Raw genomic sequence first — 25,399 nt, 5'->3', positions numbered from 1 at the left:
ATAAATGTGTGTCATTTATAATTGCAGAAGAGAGTCTTCCAGAAAGTTAAGGGAGTCAGTGGTTTTGTTCTCTCTTCATTTTGGGATAGATGCTGACAGCATCCCTCGAAAGCCTGGTTCATTTTGTAGGGGCTCTTCTCTTGCAGGGGTCCTACCCCAGCACCTAAAGGTAGCATAGGCTGGCCCAGGCATGGTGTCTTATATCAACAGTGCTTTATTGCCATCCCCCTCGAAAAATGTGCTACTCCCTTTTCACAGTAATAGATTTTGGGGTTTTTTTACAGACGTAGGAATCTGTACACTCTTATTTGAAATGAGAATAGCCTCGTTTTAGTCTCCACGGTGTGTGCCTTATGCTCATATCTGTCAACACTGGTGATGGCAACACGTTTCAAACATGCAGATTATGATTATTAAAGGGTGCTTTAAAAATCATGCTAATAGCATCAATCTCCAATGTACACTTGCTCAAATTAATTCAGCTTTGGAAATCAGGCACACTGTAATAGGAGTGTTAGAGAAACGGCATTTGTCATAAAATATCGTGGGTTTGGTAATTGCATATCCACTCTGTGTATTTTTATCTCTCTCGCCACCAGTAGCTTATGCTGGCAAAGAAGGACAGGGCAATGATACTACTCAGAGAAGCCACATGTTGCTAGCCATTAGCCAGCAATCTGGAATATCTGGTCATTTAAGGCAGATTTCTTTAAAAAAAAAAAAAAAAAACCAAAAAAAACCAAACCAACTTTTAATTTTATTTCCTTTCTTCTTTCCCTCCCCTTCCCTGTGCATTCAGACTGTAAAATACACCCACTGCTTTCCAGAGTTGCTGTTCCCAGTCTGATCAGTGGCACTAAACATTAAACTCTTGTCTTTGGAGAATAATAGGCCTCACATGGTACACCCTCAAGCATGTTGAGATACTGTGCAGGCTGGAAAATAAAAATGTTCTAATTGTGTCTTTTAAATAAGCATAGGAGTGAATTAATTAGACTATATTTTGTCTTTAGTTGCTTAGTTACACAATAGTATTCCTAAGCGCAAGTAAGATAAATTGGCTCTTTTTGTGCTGCTTGTCCCTTAATCATAATTACTGTATTGCTCAGGAGAGTAACGCATACACAGATTTTGCATTTTTAATAATATTCAAACAATATGCGAATGATATAGAAAGTATGTTCTGATTCAAGCTCTCTATGCTTTTATTCGGGAAGAAGTTCTACTGCTATGGGAGCAATATTTGCATTAGTTGCTCAGAGATGTAGTTCTGGGAAATACATAATTGAAATATTCTTGCAATGCTTGTTCTGGCCCTTTCATTCGCATTCAAAATAACAATGCCTTAAGTCTCTGAACAGTCATCCACTCTTGATTTAAGAGCTTTTTTTCTTTGTGTGCGTGTGTGTGTTTGTGCGTGTGCAGTGTGGGTTCACACCCAGCGTTAACCCTGCACAGCCTAGACACTCGCGTGATTCATAGTGTTGTATCAAGTTGAGCTTTTTATTTGTAGCTAAAATGCAGTCAGAAGGTCAGATGAACATCGGCATTTTATGGCATTAATCCAATGACCTTAATGCTTGGCAGGCGTCCATGTTTCTGTGCGAAGGTGCCAGGGTTATAGATAATAAAAGAGTTTGTTTTCATTTTCTGGATATTTTAATCTTTCTTTGCAAAGCGTAGCCTCGGGTTTGGGGGGCTTGGGGCTACTCCTGGGGGCCAAAACTTTAATGTCTTACTGGGTTGTTGAACGTTAGCTGCTAATGATGGGCAGATTGATACAGATACTGAACAATGGAAGGTTCTGGCAAGAAACCCCCTAGACATGCTCAGTGGATGTATGTGAAAATTGGCTCCATTGTTCTGCTGTATGAAAAGCAAGTAAATTATTTACAGATATTTGCTAATTAAAGCACATATTGTTTTACCAGCACAATAGAACACAATATAACAAAAGACAAAAGAATAAGCTTGCATAATTTAAACCTGCTAATGCCATGTACTCCTTGTTAAGAAAAAATATAATTATGTAATCTATGAGGAAAGCTTCTCGTACTGTAACTGTAGTAGGCAAAATTAGGAATGAATTGCTTGTCAACTTGCCTAAACTAAAACAGCTCTTTGAGATCTGTGAGCTATCTGACGACAAAACATTTTGACTGAAGCCTATTTTCTATTTGGTCAGAACTTCTATCTGCAGTGACAGATATAAATTCAATTTGAACCTCTGGCTGGGAGTGGGAGGAGGGAGAAAAAAACACCCCGGTCACAAAGGAGGAGGCTCACAGTAGAAATGTCATGTCTAACTGCTCACAGCCATGCCTCTGTGCACCCATCTCCACCCCACTTCTGGCCCCGACGTACCAGGACCCCAAAAAGCATCCTGCAGAGACATGGTGGTGTTTTGCCCCAGGTCATGTTGCGTGTCTCGCTTTGGAATTACTGAGTCATGTGGAAAATGCTGCTTGCTAATACAAGGGAAAGCAAAAACCATAGGACTTCACATGCTTCAGCCATGTCCTTTTAACTTGGTCTTTCCTCTTGGTTTTGGACCCTGGAAGAAGGGATGAACACATCAACGTGAGTTCCAGACAGCTCTGTGCAGCTGTGCTTAGGCTGGGGAAATACCTGTCACCTGAATTTAACAAGATCATTATAGCCCTTTAAAGTAATTAGGAAAGGATTAACAGATGAAAGGTTCTGCCTTGGCCTCTTTAAAATTCACTGGTGTGCCAGGTAAATTCCTGATCTATGCATGTTTCCCTTCTCAAGGCTCTCCCCGTGGGTTCATGGGTGGAAAGCAGTGGTCTCTGTATGTCCCTGTATGTAGGTGCCTCCAGGGAGCAGGTCCAGACCAGTCAGCTGTGCGCCACAAATCCTTTGGGACACCTCTGTCTGCCCTGGGTTAGGGGATGCGTGAGGAGATGGCACTAAATGAGGCCCTCTAAGCAGGGTCAGGGGAAAGAAAGCTGCCCCTGCCTGTGCCAACCTCTGCAGCCTCTTGTGAGACTTCCCTGTCATTCAGTGATCCCACCTGTGGAACAGGAGGAGCAATTCGCACCTGGCAGGGCTGTGCCCCGGTCCCCACATCTGCAGCATGCTTACAAGGATGAGCAGGGGAGTGTATGGCAGGAGAGTCCTTTGTGTGCCCTGTAAGGGAGGCTGAACAGGGCACATCCCAGAGCCAGGCATTTTCCACCACACAGCCATTTTTTTAGTTAGTTTGTGGTCCTGCAGTCTTAAAAACTTTTGTGTGTATTCCCAGCCCACTGCTGGCAGTAGTGAGACAGGACCTTTTACTCTAGGGGAAGTCTCTGAGAGCAAATCAACCGTGTACAAATGCTCTTTGCCTCTTTAGAGCTGGGTATGGTCCCTGAAAGAAGTGCTGCTTTTAGGAGATGCTTCTGGAGATCTGGGCTCAGGTTCCTGAGTGACTTGGGGTGAGTGGGTTAGGGCTGAATTAAGATGACCTGGTTTCTGCTGCTGTACCAGAGCCCTCATAGTATCTGGAAGGCAGAGAAAAGCTCAGGACTAAAGACTGTCATCAGGACCTTTTGTTTTGACTGCGCTGTCAAATAAAGCTGATGGTACTTCCCTCAAACATCCAGGTAAATGCTTTCCTGCAGGAGAGGTGCTAATTGGCAACGAGCTCCCTTCCCTTCTGCATGTCTGCAGCATGACCTGCTCCTCAAAGGGCTCTAGAGGATTCCTGAGTTGAGAACTGCCGTGGTTCATACACGTGGTATGGGAAGGTCCTTTTCACTTAAATTGCAAAAAGCCTAAAATATACGTGGGGTGTAAAACCAGCCCAGAATAAGGGAGGCCTTTATGCCCAAATGAAATAACAGTTCTGTTATCCCTGGTGAATGCAGTCCCTAAGAGTCACACTGTATTTTTTGCGCCTGCGGATGAATGTGTTTTCATCAGCAATGTACTGGGTTGTAAAATACACATGCCCAGCTATCTACTGTGCTAAAGATTTCACAGAAAAGGCTTGAAGATGTTTTCTAATGCAAATCATACTGATCAGATAAATGACATGCAGTGTCTCCTGTAATTATCAGCAAGAGTTTTTACAGTACATCTCCTCTTTCTCTCTAGGCCACATATTTGATGTTAGGAGACAGCCAAGCAGGTGTTTGACTCGCTCATGCCCTCCAGAATTCCTTAAATGACCTTTGGAAGTACTGGAGTGAAAACAGTCTCAGCACGTCAAAATTTTGAGATATCTCAGTTGCTGTAATTCTTTTAAGGCTGCCTCAATCGAAAATATAAATCTTTCCTAGTTATTGGCAATGAGTAAGGAATTGTGATGTAGTGTATGTGGGTGTGCAGTCAAGATGTATGACCTCCCTGTGCTGCCCTGTGACTCCCCACCTTGTAAGAGTTAATATTTCTTCTAAAAAATAATTATCTGTTTTAAGCTATTATGACTACCTGACCTGTTTCCCTGAATATAAGTATTTCAGCCATCTGCTGAGTCAGGCAATATAGCATTCTGTGCTTTCACGAGGCTGTGATGGTTGCTTAGACAACAGTGACATAATATTTAAGCATAATGGCTCTCGAGAAGATGCTGTCCTCTTCTCCCTGGATGACTTCTCTGGAAATGCAAATCCAGTATGCTCTTAAAAAAACAAGAGATGGATGAGAAAGGTTTGTGTCACCATCTTTCTTAACCATCTCCTCATTTTCTACTTTGTAGGTGAAAGAATTGTACTGTGCTCAGAAGTCTTGTAAGACATGCTAAAATTACAGGCTGACTCAATAACCATTTTTATAGAAGCAGCTAAAAAAGTGCTTCTTTCTACAGTCAGTGCTTATTTAGAGATTTTAGACAACATTGTGGCTGAGACTATTGGTCCATTGGACCACTGACCAGTTGATCAGGTCCACTGGATAAATCTCATTCCTGAGCAGAGTTGAAATCTTTGCTGCTTGTTTTCTCTTCTTGCTGTAGCAGGAAAAAAGGGTAATTAAAGACTTAACTGTGCAATTGAGACCTCATAAACATATCACTTCAGAGCATAGCTAATACATGATGAGTTGATTTTGTATAGATACAGATATATATGCACTGTTTGCAACGTGGGTGGTTTTTCATGTTTACACAGAGATATAATTATGAATGGCATGAAGGTTACACAGCAGATTTCTTTAATCTTCTAAAGGTTTGTTAGTCATGTGTCACCGTGTACCTGGTTTTTATTTTTTCAACATCTGTATTCCTTTGTCATCTCGTTGAAGGGGTTTCTCTTGGAGGGCTACAGCAGCAGATAATGGTACAGGGGTATAGGAGCTCCTGTGGCTGGCAGAGCTCTGCAGGTCCCAGACCAACTTTTGTTGTGACACGGGGCTTAACCAAAAAGGAGAAGGACCCTTTTGTCACCTGCTGCTCTGAAAAACACCCCAAACGCCACAGGAGTTTGGGGCTGAGTGCATGGACAGGCTGCTGAAGAACGTGCGAGAGCGTGGCAGGGCACATTGAAATCGCAGAGCTGGTGAGATCCTTGCGTGACCTCTGGGTGCTGTGGCGGAAGGGCAGGTGACCTGTTGTGTCAGCAAACTGCCAAGATGTGGGCAAGACAGCCCCGCTGGAGCTGCCTGTGGCTCGGGCTCCTCCGAAAGCAGAGATTGGAGCCACCTGCCGTGCCTTGCTCAGTGTTTGAGTGATGAGGCACCCGGGTAGAAGTGCCCCCGGAGATGCAGTCCCACACCGGCGAGATCTGCGCTGGCAGGGAGGCCTGCAGGCCGATCTGCAGTATTTGAGGAGCGTCTGAGGAGTTGGGAAGAATGTGGACAATTCTGTGTGAACTGGGTCAAAAGTGAGTGGTGAGGGAAGGGAGCAGGTCTGTCCAGTCCTGCTGTGTGATGGGCAGGATGACCCAAGGCGGGCTCTGAAGTGGTTCGGGTCATTTTTCCATTTCCCGCCTAAAAGTGAACTAGGCCGCGCTTCCCTGACACCGCTGTGGGGATTGCTGGCAGTACAATGGAGGACTGGGATTTGGGGGCCAGCCTGGTGCCCCTGGTGACAGGGATTTGGGGGCCAGCCTGGTGCCCTTGGGGACAGGGATTTGGGGGCCATCCTGGCGCCCTCAGGGACGTAGCTGCTGCAGGGGTGACCAGCTGTCCTTGGGGACAAGGCTGGTGTGGAGGTGGCTGGGTGGCCCTGACAAGCTGCTGTGGAGGGAGGTTTAGCCCAGAGCCCTTGTCACAGCAGAGGGACAGCATGGACTCCTTCTGTATTTTGTATTTGTGCTGGGCTGCTCCCTGGTGCCATCCTGGGCACCCCTTTGCACTTTGTGCCTGTATGTGGATGCTTGGTGGCACTTTGCAGAGGGCTGAGGGGTGGCAGCAAGTGGTGTTTTGGCTGTGTCTTTGTTTTCCTGGCCCCTCACATCCATGTGGGGATGCTGAACACTCCAAATTGCCGTGGCTGGATGTGCTGCTGCCACAGGAAACTCTTGGCCGAGGTGTGCTTTCCCCAGCTCCCCAAAAGGTCCCCTGCTCCTGCCTCTGCAGTTCCCCCTCCATGGCAGCCTGGACAGAGTACACCAGTATCATTTCACCCTTGGTACAGTAGGCTTGTTTTGGTTTTTTTTTGTTTGGTGTTTTTTTTTTTGTTTTTTTGGTTTTTTTTGTGTGTGTGTGTGTGTGTGTGTTTTTGTTTGTTTATTTGTTTTTTTGTTGTTGTTTGTTTGTCTTTTGGGTTTTTTTAAAATTCAGTATCTTTTTCCCCCTGTGTACACATCATGTGCGTGTGTGTGAAGGTTGTATTCTCAAAAACAAGTTTATTCATTGATGATGTAATAGTGATTGTACTTTTCTTTTGGTTAATAAATTGTCTGCTCGGCTTACTTTGTAAGCCAGCCAAAATTAGTCATACCAGTTCTTGGAAAGGATATGAAGAAACTAGTAATTGAAATCATAATCATTTGATCATGAGAGCTATTTGGAAAATAATATTTTAACCAGAAGCATGTCTGATCTCCAAGTCAGGGTTTTGTTGGTTTTTTGACTTTTTTTTTAACTGCTGTTAAGTAGATTTCTCTGGTATGGAATATTAGAAATTGTGTAGTAGCTGGTGATGGTATTCGACACCCTAAGAGAGGACTTCATCAGAAATTGCTGAGACTGTCTGCAGGCAGGCTGATATTTATATATATGTATTATTTTTTTTCCATCCTGACATTTAATAATCACCATGTAATAGCTATAAAATGCATAGCAACTACAGCTTTTTTATTTCAAGTGGATGGTATAATGAAATTGGGTGAAACCATCCATTGAAATTGTACTTTGTAGTACCCAGTGCTTGTTTACCAAGTATTGACGTTTGTCATAAACAGAGATTTAAAGCATCACTGTTATTGTTTGTTGTTTGGTGGAGGCTCTTATGCTGTGCAGCGATAAAGGAAAAGATTTTATTACAAGCTTGCTTAGCATATAAACATGCTGTTCACTTCTGACCAAATATTTGTTATTGCGCTAAATGTAATGAAGGTGCCTGCTTATAAAACAGTTTTGTGTTATATAAGGAAGAGTGGAATATCAGATCTGGTTTTTTACTAGAATTACTTCAGGTTTTGTATTGTATGCAACTTGTCACAATAAAGCCTTTTTTTTTTTTTTTTTTTTCCATTGAGCAGTATTTTATTTCCTGAGGAATGTGTTCAGTGGACAAAAAAAAACACACAGAGAGAATCAATCGTGCTTTTCCCTTTGCTTAATAACTCAAAGAATTTCTCTCCCCTTTGCAAATACTTATGCTTATTTGAGAGAAAAATTGGATTCTGGATTATTTATTTCAAGAACCTGTAACCTTATTTAGTGTTAGAAATGTGTGGTGGGCAAGGTGTGGTGTACAGCCAGCTCTCATTATAACATAAATTATTGCTGCTGTTTTGACAAAAAAATCTGGAGTGTATCTTGCTGAATATGTATGTTTGTTTGTTTATTTTTTGAGGCTTGCTTGATCCCTTGCTCAGTGGAGTCAGCTGTAAAATATTCTGCTTATTCATCATGACTGAGAGGAGTTGATTGTTTCCTGGAAGGTTAAAATCCACCAATTAGGACTGTTTAATTTGAGTGTATGTTCTGGAGGCTAAACTAAGTTTAAGTGCTCTTCTTAGAGTGTATGTTTTAGTAAGGGAAAAAAAAATTATAGTTCTGATCTTGAGAAAGGTTTTAAGAAACATGAGAATGTGCAAGTTTCTTTTGGTGGGAAGCACATTTATGTAGTATTTCTTTTGGGATTACATCACAGTTTTATTTAATTTTAAGGACAAAAGTTAAATTCAATATTTGTGTATAAGCCAAGGGAAAATGTACCATAAACATAGGAATTTTCTGGTGAGTCAGAGTTCCAAGAATCTGAGATTTACTTAGTCCATTTATTTCAGGACTAACTATAACCATTAGTCATCCAGCCATGAATTTTTACATTTGCAGCTAATTGCACCTAAAAAGCAAACTTTCCCTCAAGGCTTTGGGTTATACAGAATGTGATTTGGCAACCTGCATTTCAACTGCTTTTTAGGATCATTGCCCTGGTCCTAGAAATTGTCTTTAGATGGTGTATATTTGCTTCAAGTAAACAACTAATATTTCCACTTAGGTGGCAAGAGGAATAAATTAAGCACTAGCTATTCTGTGATACAGAAAAATTACTCAGCCTGCAGCAAGATAGGCTTTTGCAGGAGTCAGTGCAGGATGATATTACTGGTTTCTCAGTCATCGGGGAGCCCAGAGTGACATGTTGTATTCTCATCTGATCACCTCTTGCAGGATGAAGTTATTGCTGTTTCAGAAAAAGTTACTGTGAAGCTTGAGGACTTGGCAAAATGGGCACAGTCCGATTTCTCCAAGTGGAAGTGTGGTTTCCGGGCTGAGCCGGTCCAGCCCATGGATGTGGGGAAGAATGGGCAGAAAGAGGCCTTGACAAGATACAGACAATCCACACTAAACAGTGGCTTGAACTTCAAAGATATTCTGAAGGAGAAGGCTGACCTTGGTGAGTATCCCTTACTTTCTCTTGTGGGAAGGGGCCTGTGGGCGAGTCTTTTGAAAACAGTTGAGCCTGATCCTGCCATGCCGTTGCAGATTCCCAAGGTATGTCTGAGCCCGGGGCAGAGGTGTGGCGATGAGATACCTGTGTGGGATGAGTGGTGGTAGTGAGCTCATCTCCAGCTCCTTGCAGACTGGTGTGGGTAATACTGTGATACCTGTCTGTATGGCCCCGAGCACTATGGCTCAAACCCTGCAGATGTGCGTACAAATAATTGTCACAGGCTCTCCCTGGGGCTCTGCAGGCTGGGGGATCAGGTCAGAGCTGTACACTGTGGGGAGAGAGGCTGACATGTCTTCCTGAGGCCTCCTGTGACAGGCAGGGATGAGCAAAGGCCTTTCACTTCTCATGTTCCATCTTCCAGAAGCTTATAGGTGCTCCTGGTGCTTGCCCTGACTCTGTATGGTTGGCTCTGTGTCACATTCAGTAGGGATGTGTCCCTTCCATGGTGTTTCCTTGTCAGCTTTATGTTGCTGCAGGGCTCTGTGAGCACCCCGCTGTTGTCTCCACACACAGACCCGTGCTTTCTTCCCCTGTCTGTTTTCAGAAAGGGAGTTGGTAGCTCTGCTACTTTGGATGGTTGCAGACAAGTTTGCAGCTGTGGGACTGCTTTGTTGCACAGGCACTCACACCTGTAATACCTGTGGTGGGTTCCCAGGTCCAAGGGAGATCGGTCTCCTGTTGGTAGATGTGCCTGTTTGTGGTATTAGGACCTTGAATGTGTAGCAGCTGTCAGAGATGGCACTTTGAAGTGCATACCAGGGACATTTCTCTCTTCTGCCAAGTTTTTAATAAATATTCCATGTTTGAAAAGCATCAAGTTTAGGCCATAATGTGTAAAAAGGTAAGAAATTAAGAGCGAAGCCTGATGCATTTGAGGACATGCTTTTGTGTCTGTGTGAACAGGAGTGCAGGGCCCAGTTCAGTTTCACAGTGTTGTGACTAGGTTGGCATCGAAGCTGAGTTACATGAAGCTGAAGATCTGTCTTGGAAGATTTATCTTCTGCATCTCATTTTTCTGATCTTATCAAATGGTGAAGTGATTTTGTCAATTTCACATTTTACCATTAGCTGTGTAGGTTGGAAGATTAAAGTACAATTGGAAGTTGATCTTGTTTTTCATTGCATGTCCAGGGAAAAAATAAGCCATGCAACTCTTTCTCTCTTTGCTTTTCTCTGTGGTTTCTTCTAGTTCATAATTACATGCAGTAATTTTCTCTGCTATTGCCCTGGTATCTTTACGCACTACATTTATTTGCATTTGTTTGTTGTGTCAGAAGAATCTTAATGTTTTTCAGACAGAACTTTTGTGTGCTAATGTTTTCTTGTTTTTGTTTTCAACAAACAAAAAACTCCTTGTGGTAAGTTATGAAATTGCTATTATCTACCCTAGGAGCCAGAGAAAATTATCTTTAAGCCCAAGGCTTATAGTTGCATGTTAAGCCTTTCAAAGTAGGGGTTATACTGAAAACGCTCATGGAATGCAAACTATATGGTATAATTTTGATAACCCCACATTCTGATGTTGCTCATTTTCATTTGGTGGCTCTGGCTTTATTGTTGCATTGGGTTTGTTTTTTTTTTTCCGGTAGAAAAGGGAGTTTTGGCTAATGTTTGGTTATGACTGCCTTTATCTTCATAATGAGTGGCTGACAGGAGTGAAACCAGAGGTTCACAAAGACCTGTAGCTGACTGGATACATTGATATAGACAATTGATCCAGCCTATTGAGGGGATCAAAGAAATTTCCTAAATCTAGTATCGAGATTACTTTTTTGATCATTTGAAAGAGCCAAGAATTTAATCCATTTTGCTTCCTGGATCTGACACAAAAACTCAGAAGAGTGGTGCTCTTTGAAGCTGGTGGAGCAGCCCTAGTTGGTGTCCTGTAGACAATCCATGAGCTCTGGTGCTTGTCTCATCTATGGCGTTCAGCGCCCACGAGACAAAGAGGATTTACTTCTCTCATTCTGAGTGGTTGGTCAGGGCTGACATTGCTCTGGGAGCAGGCATGTCCCTAGCTGGAGGCAAAGGCAGGGGCATGATGTGGGGTGTCTGAGGTGTTTGAGCTGCTGGTGTTGTCTCTTCTCTGCTGTCAAAGGGCAGCTTTACTGCCTTTTAGGACGTGTGCCCACAGACCTTTTCCAATAGTCAGTGTCTTGCCAACAGAGCAATGCTCAGCTGCAGTGATCAAAAGATTTATTAGCAGTCACTTCTGCAGCAGGTCTCCAGCACAATGGGATGGGGTAGTCTTTCCTCTTAAAATAGAGCTGTATACTGTAAAAGGAGTACAGTGCACTGTCATGCAAAGGTCCCTCACGTGATGCTGGTGTTTAACCCCGGCTGTAGATGAGGAAGTTGCTGAACCAGGTGTTGAAAACGCCTAGATAAACAACATGATCTCCTGGACCCCTTTTTTCCTATGAAATGGCATGTTTCCATTACAGAACAATTCCATAAAAGTGAGTAGGTTCTGTAGCTTTTCCTACTAGATGTTTTTGAATCCAGCTCTAGAAGGCAATAGGAAATTGTATCCCTAGCAAAGAGCTCAAAAAAGCTTTACAGAAGAAACAAAATCAGTTTTCACACTTTTCCAGGAGTGGTGAGGAGTGAAATAACCCGGATGATGTAAAAACATGGCTGATACAGAACCAGAGAAGTGTCACTGTGTAAACATACTTAATTAAACACATTGCTGCTGGGAGGAGGGCAGCTTCAGACAACAACCAAGCAAAGTGAGGCCTCATGTCAGCAGTGTGTACCCTGTGCAATGTGTTCAGTGGCACTTGCCTAACCAAAACTAAGGCAACACCTGGTTAATCCACAACCTGTAGAAACCATGAACCTATAACTGAAAGTCAACCCTAATTCAAACAAGGCAGTTCTGTCTCCTTTTTGGTTCTCTCTCTCTGCTCTTTTGTTCTCTTTCCCCTTTTTTGTCTTTTTTTTCTGTTCTTTTTTTTCTCTTTGCCTTTCTTTCCTGCAGAAACTCTTGTGTTGTTTTTTTTTTTTTTTTTCTGTAAAATACTGTTGTTTTTATCACTAGTGAATTATGCAGAACTTTTCCTTAGGACTGTATTAAATAAAAGATCGTGCAATAGCATTTTTTTGTGTGACTTCAAGATTTCAGCCTGAAAAATGATTTTTAAGAATTATTTCTTTCTGCCTGTTGAGATATTTATGTTATACATTCTGTCCCTTTCTACAAATATGTCAATATTGAATGCTAGCAGTTTATGTCTTAAGACTATTTATAGCTTTCTGAATATTTCTTTCAAATGTTGAGGAAAAATAAAGAGCAACAACAATGCAGCATATAAAAATAGAGTTGCTCAGGAATGTATTATTCATAATGAACATAAGAACCTGTTTTTCCAGAAGAATTGGTCTGATAAAATCATTCACTACTGAGGCCGCTAGTTATTTATTTTTGTCTTTAGAATTATTTAGGGAATTTTTCTTTGTAATAAATGGACTTGTATACCCATATTTGGTAAACCAGTGGGAAGTCACCAAATGAGGAATTATTTCATTTTACAAAATGTTTAACAACTAAGCAATGTAAACACTATCGGTTAAATATGGCAAAGTTGCATATTTGTATTCCTTGGGCTATAGTTCAAAAAAAATTCAAATTATTTTATATAACATTGCTTCTTACAGACTTCCTTTAAGTGAAGTATGAAAGCTGCAGTGTAAGCTTTATTGGCCTATAAATATGTCATTATAGTTGGACTACATTTATATGCTTTGGATTGTTGTTTAAGCCAAGAAAATATGTCTCTACAGGTTGACTTTTTATTGAAACCCTTTGAGGCATACAACAGAATGTATTTTAGGCCAAGGTTATTAAAACAGCATTTTCATTTTTGCAGCAGACTCATTGTCAATTATGCTGCCACAAACTGTCTGTGGATAGGCAGTTATGAATGGTTTCATCTCTAAATGTGTCTTTAGAAAAAGAAATAAAAGATAGAGGAGTCAGAGCTGAAATTGAGAGAAGAGACTGAGGGAAAAATGACTGAATTTAGTGCTCGCCAGCTCTGCTGGTTTGGGTTAGGCTGGGCTGCAGAGCTGTCTGGGCTTAGCCATGGAACAAATGGCTGCTGTGCCTGTGCTGGGCCGGGGAGGTGGGAGCTGCTGCCACAGCCAGGCAGCCTGCAACCCTCTGGCTCTGTCATGACAGAGGTCTGGGTTTGGTCCCCAAGCTGGCATTGCCACTCTTTTTATCCATCCTCTGTGAGTATCATGCTAGAATGGGTGGTTAACACTGGCAGTGTTAGTAATGGGATGAGCAAGTTCTGGTGAACTGGAAGGGTTTTGCTGCACTTACTTCTTGTTCGTTCAGGTCCAGCGAGGGGAAACCCAAAGAAAATTTAGCAATCAGTCCTGTCCTGTCTTTCATTCCCCACAGTCATGCATTTGAGGGTATGGAATCTGGATCTTTGTTCCCTGTGTAACCCAGGGAAATCAACTACTGCTCCTAGCTGAGGTCTATATTCTAGCAGTCACACTTTTCTCGTCCATAGGTGGTTTTCCAGCAGTTGTTTCCTACTTCTCATGAAGTGGCTCCTTTGAACTCTCCAGAGGAGCTTGCTGGGCAGAGCTGGCTGCTGCAGGACTGGATCACCCTCTCGTTTTCTCATTTTTACCAGTCTCATAATTTGCCTATCTTCCCTTGGAAGATTGCAGTTCCTTGCTGGACCTTGTGTTGCCGCACAAATTGGCCGATCCCCAGCAGATTGCAGTGATTTTGGAAGGATAGGCAGAGCAGGGGTGAGCTGTCTTTCTGGAAGGTGCCAACTGCGCAGTCACCGGCCCCAGTGGGCACTGGGCTGTTCCATGGCCCTTCCAATTTCTCTTGCCAGTGGCCTTCCAGCAGGTGTGACTTGACCAGATGAAGATTATGAAGTTATAATGTAGTCAAAACATGCCATTATCAAAACTGATAATCTGCAGCTGTAGCATGTTCAGACATTTGCAGTGGCTTCTGATCTGACGCTGACTCTCCTTTTTCATTGTTTGTCGCGTGCTGCTCAGTTCAGGCTCACCTGGCTTAACTGGATGCAATAATTTTCTGACCAACTAATCGTTAGTTATTCAGAGTACAGCCACTCTGCATACTTTGTGCCTAAATCACGCCTCTCTTCCCCTCCCATTCTTCTCTGTCTGCACTCTTTGCCTCTTCTTGTGCCTTCCTGTCCCCATTGCCCTAGCTGAATGCCATTCTGATCTTGATAAAGTTCCCGTAAGTGTCCCATTATCCCACTTTCCCCTCTCTGCCCTTGTGCACCGTATGTTGTTTTTTGTACTGTGGGTTAGAGCGACCTCTCTAACTCATTTTACCCACCCAATTGATACAGTTCTTCTGCCATAGATGAGGCTATTACATGACTCGTCTGTTGTGCTCCGTGGAGCCTGAATAGAGAAGGACGACTCCCTTGGGAAAAAAGAGGCTGTGGCCTGGCTTTTTCTTCTGTGTTTGTGCAGCTTATAGCACATGCCAGCACTACTGCAGCAGGACAAGAACACCAGCAGGCTGTGGAGCAGGAAGCTCTGTTGGAGTGACTGTTCAGAGAGGGTGTGAAGCAGGAAGGCTTCATTTGGTTCAACACCTTCTTTTGGTTTAATTACTGCTTACCTTTGGTGTTAACATGTTTGGGATCAGAGATAACCTGAGGTGCTGAGCAGACAGACAGAGATAAATATTTGTTTTATTACTGGTCAGCCAGTTAGTTTAACAAATACTTGTTGGCTTCAGCTGTTGGCTGCCTTTTAAGTGCTGAAAGGTGATGCAGTTGGTAAGTCCAGTGTACTTCCAATAATTCAGTCCTGGAGAAGACCCTATCTTCAGCAGCATTTCGGGGCTATCCCTCCTCAGTTGCCCCTCTGTCTTGAGCCACTGCTGCTCTCCTCTGCACCTTCCTCCACCTCCCTGGAAGGAGGTTGTTGGGGTCCTTCCAAGGTTGTCTGTTCTTCTTTGGGCCACCTGTTTGCCTGAGAAGTGCTGGGATGTTTTAAGTGCTGTTATTTTCTTCCTCACCCTGCGGAGAGCCTACTCCATTACAAAGGAAGCATATGAGGGTGAGGTTGAAAACATTTTAATATGAAGCACTGGCTATGGAAGCCCTTCACTCACCACTGGATTGTGTTGAGCCTCATCTATTTCTGATTCTTGAAAGGAATTTTAATACCGCATACCTCAAACTTCAAGCATGTCTTACCAAAGAGTTTTGGATTTCTTATCAAGCTTTGACCTACCTTTCAGCTTTTATAAAAAGGCGGGGGGGATGAGAGCATCACCCCTGGAAACTGAGGATGTAAGTATTTTGTTCTTTGAAAGGTGGAAGGTATGCCAAGAAATGTAAACAAAATCCCAGATAAATTCCCTCTTGGTAGCCCCTAACTCACAGTTGCTGTTCACCACCCACCCTATTCCTGAAGCAGGAACAAGCTAACATGATTATCAGAATTATGGTGATAGCCACTGTCACTGTGTCAGCATTTTCAATTATATACTGGTATGCCAGGACACTGCCATTGATGTAGAGCACAGCCATTTGCAATTGCAGTTCTGGTCTATTCAGAAACATCAGAGAAGGAATCACTGCTGCAAACCAAGAGGAGGAAGAGTTAAATTTTACTGTCTAGCCTGTGAAGCTAGAGAACTGCCCCGTGTTTTCTTAAAGTCAAAGTTGCAGCAGTTTGCACCATCAGTAAGAGTTTTGTTGCAACCTCTGGCTGGAATAGGACAGCCTACATAATTACAAAGTAAGTAGATAAAAAAAATAAAGACCATTCACAGACAGTGTCAAAACAGCCAGTGTGAGACAGTGAGACAGTGTCCCTTTAAAAAAGTTTGATATATTTTTTTATTTTTGTCTGGTTTTAGCACCGGGATTGACCTTGCCAGGCTGTGTAATAACCCACATGTGTCTGCTCTCCAGGATTTTTTCCCTTCTAGTCACTGTTGGATCTTGCATTTAATTCTTACTGACCATGGGTTTTTGTTCCAGTAACTGGAAATGTGTGTGTCCTGGTGCAGTGCTGCTGTGCTCTGAATCTGACTTTATCTCAGTGTATGCTTTTTTTGGGTTTTTTTGTTGTTTTTTTTTTTGTTTGTTTGTTTGTTTTTTTTTTTTTTTTTTAAGTCATTGGTTTAGAGGGTGCTGTTTTCCTCCCCAGCCTTCCCTCTGCCTTCCATACCTGCCTATATTGTGTCTGGGTCCCATGGGGACCCAGTTTGGGATGTCATTTCCCTTGCCCAGCCACCATGGAGGGAGGTGATCAGTGGTCTCTGTGTGTCATGGTTATATGTGGTGATCCCTCACAGATCACTGATGCCTTTTTCCTGCATTATATCCTTTCCACACAGCCAGCCAAAAATTCGCTGAGTACCGAGATCTGTAAACCCAACACCTATGTATTGTTGTGGTATAGTTGGGTGGGCCCCAAGGACATCCTCTTTTTCCTGCCTGGCTGTTTTCCTGTGCTGTAATTCTGTGCTGCTGGAGCCCAGGATTAGAGTCCTGCAGCCATCTTTGACTCCAAGTGCTCCGTTGATCAAGTTGGAGGTGTCTTCACACCAGCCCATGAATCATGCTGGCCTGTGACCTGTATGGCTGTGCTGAGATGCTCAGGCTCTTCTGTGGGTGCTGTTGATACTGTGGGCAGATCTGGGTGTCATTTCCCATGTAGGGAGAAGGAGAAAAGCCAGAACAAATTTATTCACCACCTGCCTTCCATGCCTTGTCGAGTTGCTCTTTATTGCTCCCATGCCCAGAAAGGCAACTGGCCCTTTGTTTATAGGCACAGTATGATGTGTCCAGTTTCTCATTATCTGTTTTCCTAAGTATCCTAGTCTGGTTCTGACTGTTGTTGCAGAAAGGCCAGTACTTTCTCTGAGAGACAATATTCATCTTCTTATAGATAACATGTCTAACTGTGTTGTTGCAGAAAGGCCAGTACTTTCTCTGAGAGACAATATTCATCTTCTTATAGATGAATACATGACACCATGTCTGGTGTCATGAGAGGTTGTCACAGAGAGCATCCTTTGTGCATCTGAACTTGAAGGTGGAGACTTGCTTTTTATTCATTTTCTCTTCTTTTTGAGAAATCCTTTGGTAGGACAGAGGCACACAGGAGGAAAAGCTGCCAGTGAATGGCCATGTCAGCATTTATGGAGATCTCAGCAACAGCAGGTGGTGGCCCTCAGCTTGGCAAGGTGGACCTTTGCTTGGGCAAGCAAGGGAAAGTGGGAGGTGGGAACACTAGAAAGAAAGGGAAGTTGTTGGACAACATTGTGGGAAGGGGCTTGGCTACAGCAGCTGAGTGGGCAGTAGCAAATGTGCCTTCCCAGCCCAGGGATTGCCCCCAGCCAGCACTGTGTATCACCTTTGTGAGCACCAAGGGGGGCTCTGTAGGTGCACAGGACAAGACTGTGGTTCTGGCAGCTTTGCCTTTGTTGGCTGAGTTTTAAGAGTCTCAATATCAATTCTGACTGCTTTATCCCTTTTGGTTAATTTGGGTCCTGCTTGTCTTTGGTGGCTTGGTGATCCTTGTGTGATGAGAGCATTGATGGATGAGGGTGTTTGGGAAGGGAGCAGTTAAACCTAGTGTGTGTATAAATTGGAGTGTGGTTTGTGGGAGTGGGTGATAAAGCATATATTTAAAAATTGTAACAGCATGAATTGTAGCTTACTGGGCAGGTTTTGTGTTAGAGAATCTTGTGGCATAACCTTTATTTACTTCATTTAGTAACATCTGTACCATGTAAAGTAAGTTCCTCCTTAATTTTACTGCTAATAATAATTTGCTTGTAAAAATGAATCCTCAGCACTGCAAGCCTTCAGCTTGGGTCTGTCTTGCTCTGTAACATTGTGAAGGGCAAATAGTTAATGGCATAAAGAGGCTTTTGTTAGTGATAGGTAATGTGTATGATTTTAGCAGGAGTATATTTTAGCAGCTTGTGAAAAATCAAGGTGAATTTTTACATCTGTGCACTGCTGCGTAGTTGATATATGTAGAAGCTGAAATTCAAAATAAGCTTCTAGGAGAGCCCACATTTGATTTTCCTAAACATTTAAATATATGTATCACACCCTCATTTTAAGATGCCGGTTAATGACTTTATGAGCGTGTTGGCAGCCAGAGCATTACATGTGGTTTGAGAAATGTGTCTGGATATGCTTGGTAAGCAGTATTGTTCTGACAGTGTACTAAAGGCCATCTTCAATTTGACTGTGCTCTACTTTGTTATGCTGTGAAAGAAAAAGATAATTCAGCAGAGCTGAATTGTGCTGTCGGCTGGAGACACCACACTTCAGAATACAAATATTACTAGGGATAAATGAATCATTAAAAGAACAGTAGCATAAAATATCTGATGAATGAACTCCAGGAGTCTGTGCTGGAATAAATTTAGCATTCACGGACAGTACCATAATATGTGAAATAATAGTATCAGTTCTACATTCAGATGCCAAAAACATTTATGGACCCAGAATAATTGTGAATTACAAGGCTATAAATACATGGAGGGGATTTGGTGATATCATAATAAACCATGAGAAATTCGCTAGGCTGGTTTCTAATGTTACCAGAACCTTGAGATATATTTACAACCTTGTTCACACTCCTGCAGTTTTAGGGGCAATTCTCCTCTCACAACACGTTCGTCATTCCCATTAGTGCCAAGGGGAGTTATGCATGTGTGTCATGAGTGGAACAGATCCCCACACAATTCGAGGATCCTATAACGAATATCTCATTTAAGAAAAAGGTGGGAAACATTCACTCTCGTCCTCCTCCAGGTTCCCCCACATCCCGTTCTGCTCCTGTGATTGAAGCTAGTGAATATAGATAGAGGATGGCAAAGTTGCTGCTGTGTTCCTGAACATTTTATCCACAGCTCCTTCATTTTTTTCACTTATTATTACTGAGAAACAAAACAACCAAAGCCCAGATGTTCTCGTCCCCCCCAGTTTCTTTAAAATGCGGGCTAGTGCATTTTAAAAGCCTGTTGTAAATACCCAGGGGAGGCTGGCATCGTCAGCCTGTCCTCCAAAAGGAGGCTTCGTTATTGTGACACCAGATCCATACCCGATAAGAACAGTTCATTAGGAACTGGGGCTGAACCTGGCAGGATATTCAAGAGCAGTTCAGCTTTCAGCATGTCCCTCCTCGCCTGTTTGTAATTGAGCCTGGTGTCCCCTGCCTTGCTGAGTTGGGGCGGTGACAGTCTCCGCAGGAACTTAGTGTCGTTCACACATCCTAATATTAGTGGACTACAGCCCGGTGCTGCAGGACCCCTTCCCCTCCCAGCATGTCCCCCCTGCCAGCTGTGCCATGTTACCTCATCCTTCCATAAGTCATTGGCAAAACACACATGCTCAGGGTGGTGCAGAGCAAGTCTGCTCAGTAATTCCACATTGCTCGGTGTTGGAAGTCTCTTGACTGACCAAGCTGCAGTCTTTCTGCTCATCCCTCTCCTGGCTGTACATCCAGGCCTGCCAGGGGAACCTTTGTGGTACTCACAGTGGGGAGGGTCTGTCGCTTCATTTATGTCCTTCCAGGTGGTTCCTGTTTTACTTTTTGGGTCTTGGTAGACTCGCCCTCTATCAGTAGATGAATCACATCCCTGAGATATATCCTGGACCTTCTGTCCTTGTCAGCTGATGAAACAAAGAGAAGATAATTACAGGATCAAAAAAATAACAGCAGTGGAGTGATCATCAGCAAGAGGGGTGTCCTTGGCAGCCTTGTGGGTGATTTTGTAGGCTTTGGTGTATCAGTGATAGGTCCTCACCTGGTTAGTCACTGAACCTCACTTTGCTTTGTGCACTGCCAGTTTATTTCATTCTCTTTCTCTCTTGAATTCAGCCATGTTTTTGCTATGGCAAGGTCATGGGATTATTGATTATTTGTTTTTGTTAATTACTAGTGACTTTAACTTGATGCTCTTTGCAATATCTGTGTGAGCTCTTGTGGCAAACCCAGTTGACAGGGTATAATGCAATCTTAATGCATGCTCTTCTCTTTAATTATTGTGAAACCACAGTCTCCACTTTTCTTTCACACTGACTATTTCCAAATTAAAAGCTTTGTGGGTCGAAAAATTAAATGAGAAGTTACTATAAAAATCTATTTCAAGAATCTCAAATGCTTCAGCTCCCTCTTTATTTTTAGTTTTAGTTTTCTTACTGCCTGAATGACCCTTACTTGTGACAGTGTTTGTCACTATACACTTCCAGTCTTGTTGCACAGAGAAAATAGATTAAAAAGTCCTTTTACGCTTGTGTTTTTAATCCTCTGTTCAGATACATAAAAATGTGGCCCTGTAAGTTCTGTGGTACAGTAAAAAAAATAAATAAACTAACCCAAATAATTTTGGCAGTTCAAACGCAGAAACTAAAAATAATTTAATCTGCAGTGTGAACATAGTTTCATATTTATACTAGCATCTGGCCTCAGGAATTGAATACTCCATTCTTTAAATAGCTTCACTCTGGCTCTTGAATGCTTTGTGACTAGAACATTACCCTACAGTCATACACCTTGTTTACATATTTCTGTTAAAAGGCAAAAGAACTTACAGTACTTCAAAACATTGGTACAAGCTCCCTCCTCCCCTCTCGCCTTGGAAAAGAGAAGTTAAAAAGAAAAAAGTGCGAGTGGTCTGAAAGTGCATTTTAAATTTAGTTCTCTCAGTTTGCTACTGGGTACATATTTTACTGTCATTTGTATGGAAAACTGCAAGAAAAATTTTCCAAAGAAAATGTGTGCCTTTCCAGATGCCCAGCAGTAGTCAAACACAAATTTATGTACCCTTCGTCAGTTTGTTTTTAATCTGGCAAGTATCTTTGTCTTTGCCTGGAAACAGTGGGTATTTTTTTGTTACCTGTGTGGTAGAAATAAGGATCCAGATCCCTGCAGGGAAAAATAGATCAGAAGAATGATCTATTCAGAAAAAAATCATAACAATGTAATAAAAAGGTAACCACTATAAACAGAAGGCTGATGATTAGCTTCTTACAATCTTTAGGGACAAAGTATCTTTTTATAGTTTTATGATCCTTGCCCAGCCTGACTTCAGGAGGAATTGCATTTTCAGAATTATGTATTTGTAACTTCAGCTAGCTTTACAAATTTAGTAGATCCCTATTTAGTGTCTGTTGGTGAATGTAAGTCCAGCCTAATATTCTTAATGCTATTTTTTCATTCACATGTCTTGAGGTGAACCTAGGAGCAGAAGAGAAAATATCCCATTTTTAAACCTTAATCCAGAATCCATTCGTATGAGTCACTAAAACAAAATCATAGTGGTTTGGCTAAAAAAGGCTTAGTGTCCAAAGGGAACGTTCCTTAAAATGCTGGCACATTTCCCACAGTGTTTCTTGAAGGCATTTTATACATTGCCTTTGTGCTATTGTAAAACATCAAAGGTTAGATGCTGCACTTTGGTGCATGGGAGGCTCCTGGTATTTTGGTGGACTGGTCAGTTTGAATGAAGGCAGTGGGCTTGTCCCTTGGGAGGTGCTCAGCCCCCTCAGCCGTCTGTGCTGCTCTTCCAGCTCAGGTAGGGAGAGCATTTCTCTTTCTTGTGGTAACTCTTCCATGCTGCAGCACTGGCTTAGGCTTGCTGCTGTGGTGTTCAGAAATACCCTGCAGCAGTGTGAGAGGCAGGGAAATCAGGCCCCGTCTGCCTTGGTGAAAAACTTTGAGAGTAAGTTGTTTTGTTTTTCCTACCCAGCTATTAGAGCCCTCAACAGGAAGGAGCCTCTAGGATAATCATCCCACTTGGCTTTTGGGAGGTCAGTGCTCTTTTCTATAGGATTCAGACCAGCCTGAGACACTGAGAACGTGAGTGCTGAGGCTGTACTCCACCGTGACTTCCAGCTTTGGTCCTCTTCTGATGGAGTGGGAAAGAGGTGCTGCAAAGCTGGGTAGGAGCAGGGGTGAGGATGGTTGGAGACAGCAATAAGGGCAGTTTCTCTGCTTTGCCACTGGGATTTTTGGTGAGCCTTCTCTGCAGGGAGGGTTTGTGCTTGTGTTATACTTTTTTTTTTTTTTCTGACCTGGGTCCCCTGGCTTGCATATAGTGAATGAGAATGGTGCACGATTTAGGCTTTGGTGATTTCAGATACCATGTGATTCTAAGGCACAAAACATTTGATTTATTGGGTAAAACCTATTTAATATCTTAAAAGCATAGAGCAGGAGATCAGATGTGAGCATAGCAGCCTTAAAATATATTCCCTGACAACATACTTAAGAATGTTTAGGTCTATATGAAATACACAGGAAATGAGGCCAATTTTTTCCCTGCTGTTTTGATGGCAGGGTCTGCAGGGGAGATGGAGAGTGTGTGGACAGGAATTCATGTGTTTGATAATGTGAACCCAGCATATTTGCACAAATGGAACAGGAGCATTTTTCACCCTCTGCAGAAGAAACTATTAGTAGTTTCTCTGCCTATTTGGGAGACTATGATCAGATACATCAACAAATCCATGTAAATAAACCTGAAAAGTGATTCCCTCATCTCTGGCCAGTTGTGTACAGTGTTTGCACAAAGCAGTACCTCTTCTCCATTTCTTGTGGCTTAGGGAAGCACAGAGAGCTAATTCCTAGCAATCAGAGAGGAGGAGAGGCTCCTGTCCTCTATCAGACCCTTCTTCCCTTATCACCTTGTAGATCAAGTTATCTACCAATATGAAAAGGTTTATGTATGTTTACTCTGAGAACACTTGTTAAGTGTTCTGAAACAGAGGACTTTCATGAACAGTGAAGCAGAAAAGCAGTTGCCAGAATGACTTGTAATGATTTCTGATCATGCTAATGTTTGACCATTGTCTTCTGCTGCAAAATTAAATTCCCAAAAATATCAGACTGCTTAGTGTATGGCTGGTTTTCTTAAGGAAGCACTTAATTTTCCACTTTTTAGGAGAACAATGCAGTTAAAGTTCTTTTATGAAGAGGAAGATTGTACCAACAGTGCTTGGAAATTATATTGTCCAGGCTGTAAAAACGTACTGAAAGCACTTGTTCATACCTTGCTGGGCATGTGGCAGATTTCCTACTTAGTCATGTAACACGTCTTCAGCTGCAGATGTTCTTAGTTGGGCAAGTAACAAAAGTTTTGCAAATGTTTGTTTGGGTGGGTAGAAACTTGGAAAATAAACTGTGCTCAGTTTTCTCTACTTATTACAGTGGTTTTGTCACTTACTCTCCTTATGGTTGTAGCACCTCCAGCCACAGCGCAAGCTCTCAGGAAACAAGCTCTTGTTACAGGTGGTGCAAAGAGTGCCCTAAGCTCAGTGGGGCTGGCAGGGCGCTTTGCCTTCATCACTGAAAATTATCAAGACATGACAGAATGGGATGGCAGTCATAGAAAAAATGGGATTCCAGTTTCCATTGTACTCCTTTTCCCTCAGAGCATGCCTGTATGCATTGCATGTGGGACAATTCTGTGTGTGTCTCCTTGAGATCTTTGCCCCAACTATCCATAAGAATTTCCCATTATGTCCATTTCCAGTTCACCAGCCAGGTTACCCAAATCAAAATAGGAAACAAGGCTCCTTGGAGGGGCATTCCCTTTCACCTGGTGAAGTGACTCCAGGTCCATGCCAATGATTGCTGACTCCAAAGGCAGGAAACCCTCTTGTATGTGATAGCCTGAACATGGAGACCAAATTTATACCAGAGTGGATCCTCAGTTTTCATTTGGTGCTAAAACTTCAGGCAGAATCTGTCTTCACAATTACTTCAAGCTTTTCTTTTCAATTAGTTTGCCTGCATAACTGGTATCAGAAGCACAGTTGCACATAATAGAGTTGATTTTTCCATTCCGGGATCAAAATGTTGAGGTGACAGTCACTGCTAGGCACTCTGAAGTTCAGGCCTTCCTGCCACAGTGTCTCAGAAGTAACGTCCTGGTTTATCATTCTGTGTTGCTGGCTAAGTGCTGTGTAATTCCTGTTGAGCTTGGAGACTCCGTGCAGCAGAACTCAGGTGATGTGCTCTTCCAGTGTCTGGAATCCACAGAGCAGCAAAAAGAGCAGCTTCTCTAGTGCTGTTGCTAGACTTGACTTTAAGGTTGGGAGTTTGGGAGAGCATTATTTCAGTTGTTGTTTGACTGCCAGAGATAGTCACACTGAAGACTTGGCTGTGGCACACTCTGGCTTTAGTGAAAAAGATTGGTTATTTGCCCTTTCCCTACTAACTGTGACTTTTTCAGATTTTGCTTTCTGGATACCATCCCTTCCTGTTTTCAAACAGGATTATGATAGTGTAGACTTGAATTGCAAGGGGTGTTTAGCATCCTCAGGCTTGTCCTCATGCTGGTGCAGGAGGAGGCAGCTCATGGGCCAGGAACAAAACGCTTGGCATCTCTCAGAAGTTCCCAGCTCACTTGCATCTGGTAGAAATGTACCCTGCAGTTTGCTCAGTTGCTCATCATGAGCACTGTGGCTACTGTACTATTCTTTTGCATATTCTGTTCTTCCTGGGTATTGTAGGAATTACTGCATCAGTTGAGTACTGATGAGAATGATTAGATGAGAGTGAAATGTTATGGGTCATTAAACAAACAAACAACCCCACCTCCATTTTATTGAAGGTACCTATAAATCTCATCAGTTTTCTGCTTTACAACCAGTTGATCAAGGATCTGTGTTAAAGGGCGGGCTGTTAGCTTAAGGCAACTCAGACTTTAAGTGGCTGTGAACTACTTTTATAGTGCTACCAGTCTATTTCATTTCTAGAAAGTGAAAGTTTGAAGTAGGTCCTGAATCTGGTTTCTCACATGTGAGATCATTTTTGCTACCCATGACCTAGAAACCAACAATGAATGTGCAAATTACAGGCGAGAAGAAAATTCAGAATTGACTGTAAGGTGAATGGAAGTTGAATAATTCCCTGAACTTCAACTGTGAAAAGAAGAAAAGATCACTGAATTCTAAAACAGACTTCAATATGGACAAAGAAAATGTTATTTTAGTATAGATTAAACTCATGACTAAGATATAGATGGATTATTGTATCTGTTTCAGATGTAATTTCATGCCTGAGAATTTACATTGAAGGCAAACTGGTCTGGATGACATTAGCAAAGGCCCTGTTTTGCTGTCAGTTTAATTAAATGGAAACTGCTGGCAAGGTGACCTGAGTAGGTTTATAGAAGCAATACTATTTTGTATGTTGGAGCAGGAAACTGTTAGGTCTTCCAGTTTGAAAAGGACACAGAAATGAAATCTGTGATTCATTCTTGTTTACAAACTCCTAGATAGTATGTGCAATGACCTTAGTGATAAATTAGCTGCAATTAGA

The 25,399-nt window shown here is 42.5% G+C and overlaps 1 protein-coding gene across 2 annotated transcripts in view; it reads left to right on the top strand.

Moving 5' to 3' along the window:
* ARID5B (AT-rich interaction domain 5B) overlaps positions 1–25,399 on the top strand; it is a 117,569-nt gene that overhangs the window by 4,415 nt on the left and 87,755 nt on the right. For both annotated transcript variants that reach the window (XM_041404878.1, XM_041404877.1), the window contains exon 2: positions 8,788–9,013. In XM_041404878.1, the coding sequence (XP_041260812.1) occupies positions 8,788–9,013 (226 nt within the window). The remainder of the gene's footprint in view (positions 1–8,787; positions 9,014–25,399) is intronic.

This window comes from Onychostruthus taczanowskii, unplaced genomic scaffold, assembly GCF_017590055.1.
Source record: "Onychostruthus taczanowskii isolate IOZ18803 unplaced genomic scaffold, ASM1759005v1 scaffold22, whole genome shotgun sequence".
NCBI lineage: Eukaryota > Metazoa > Chordata > Aves > Passeriformes > Passeridae > Onychostruthus > Onychostruthus taczanowskii.
Note: the sequence above shows the minus strand (reverse complement) of the source record. Positions and strands in the feature narration are given on the sequence as shown.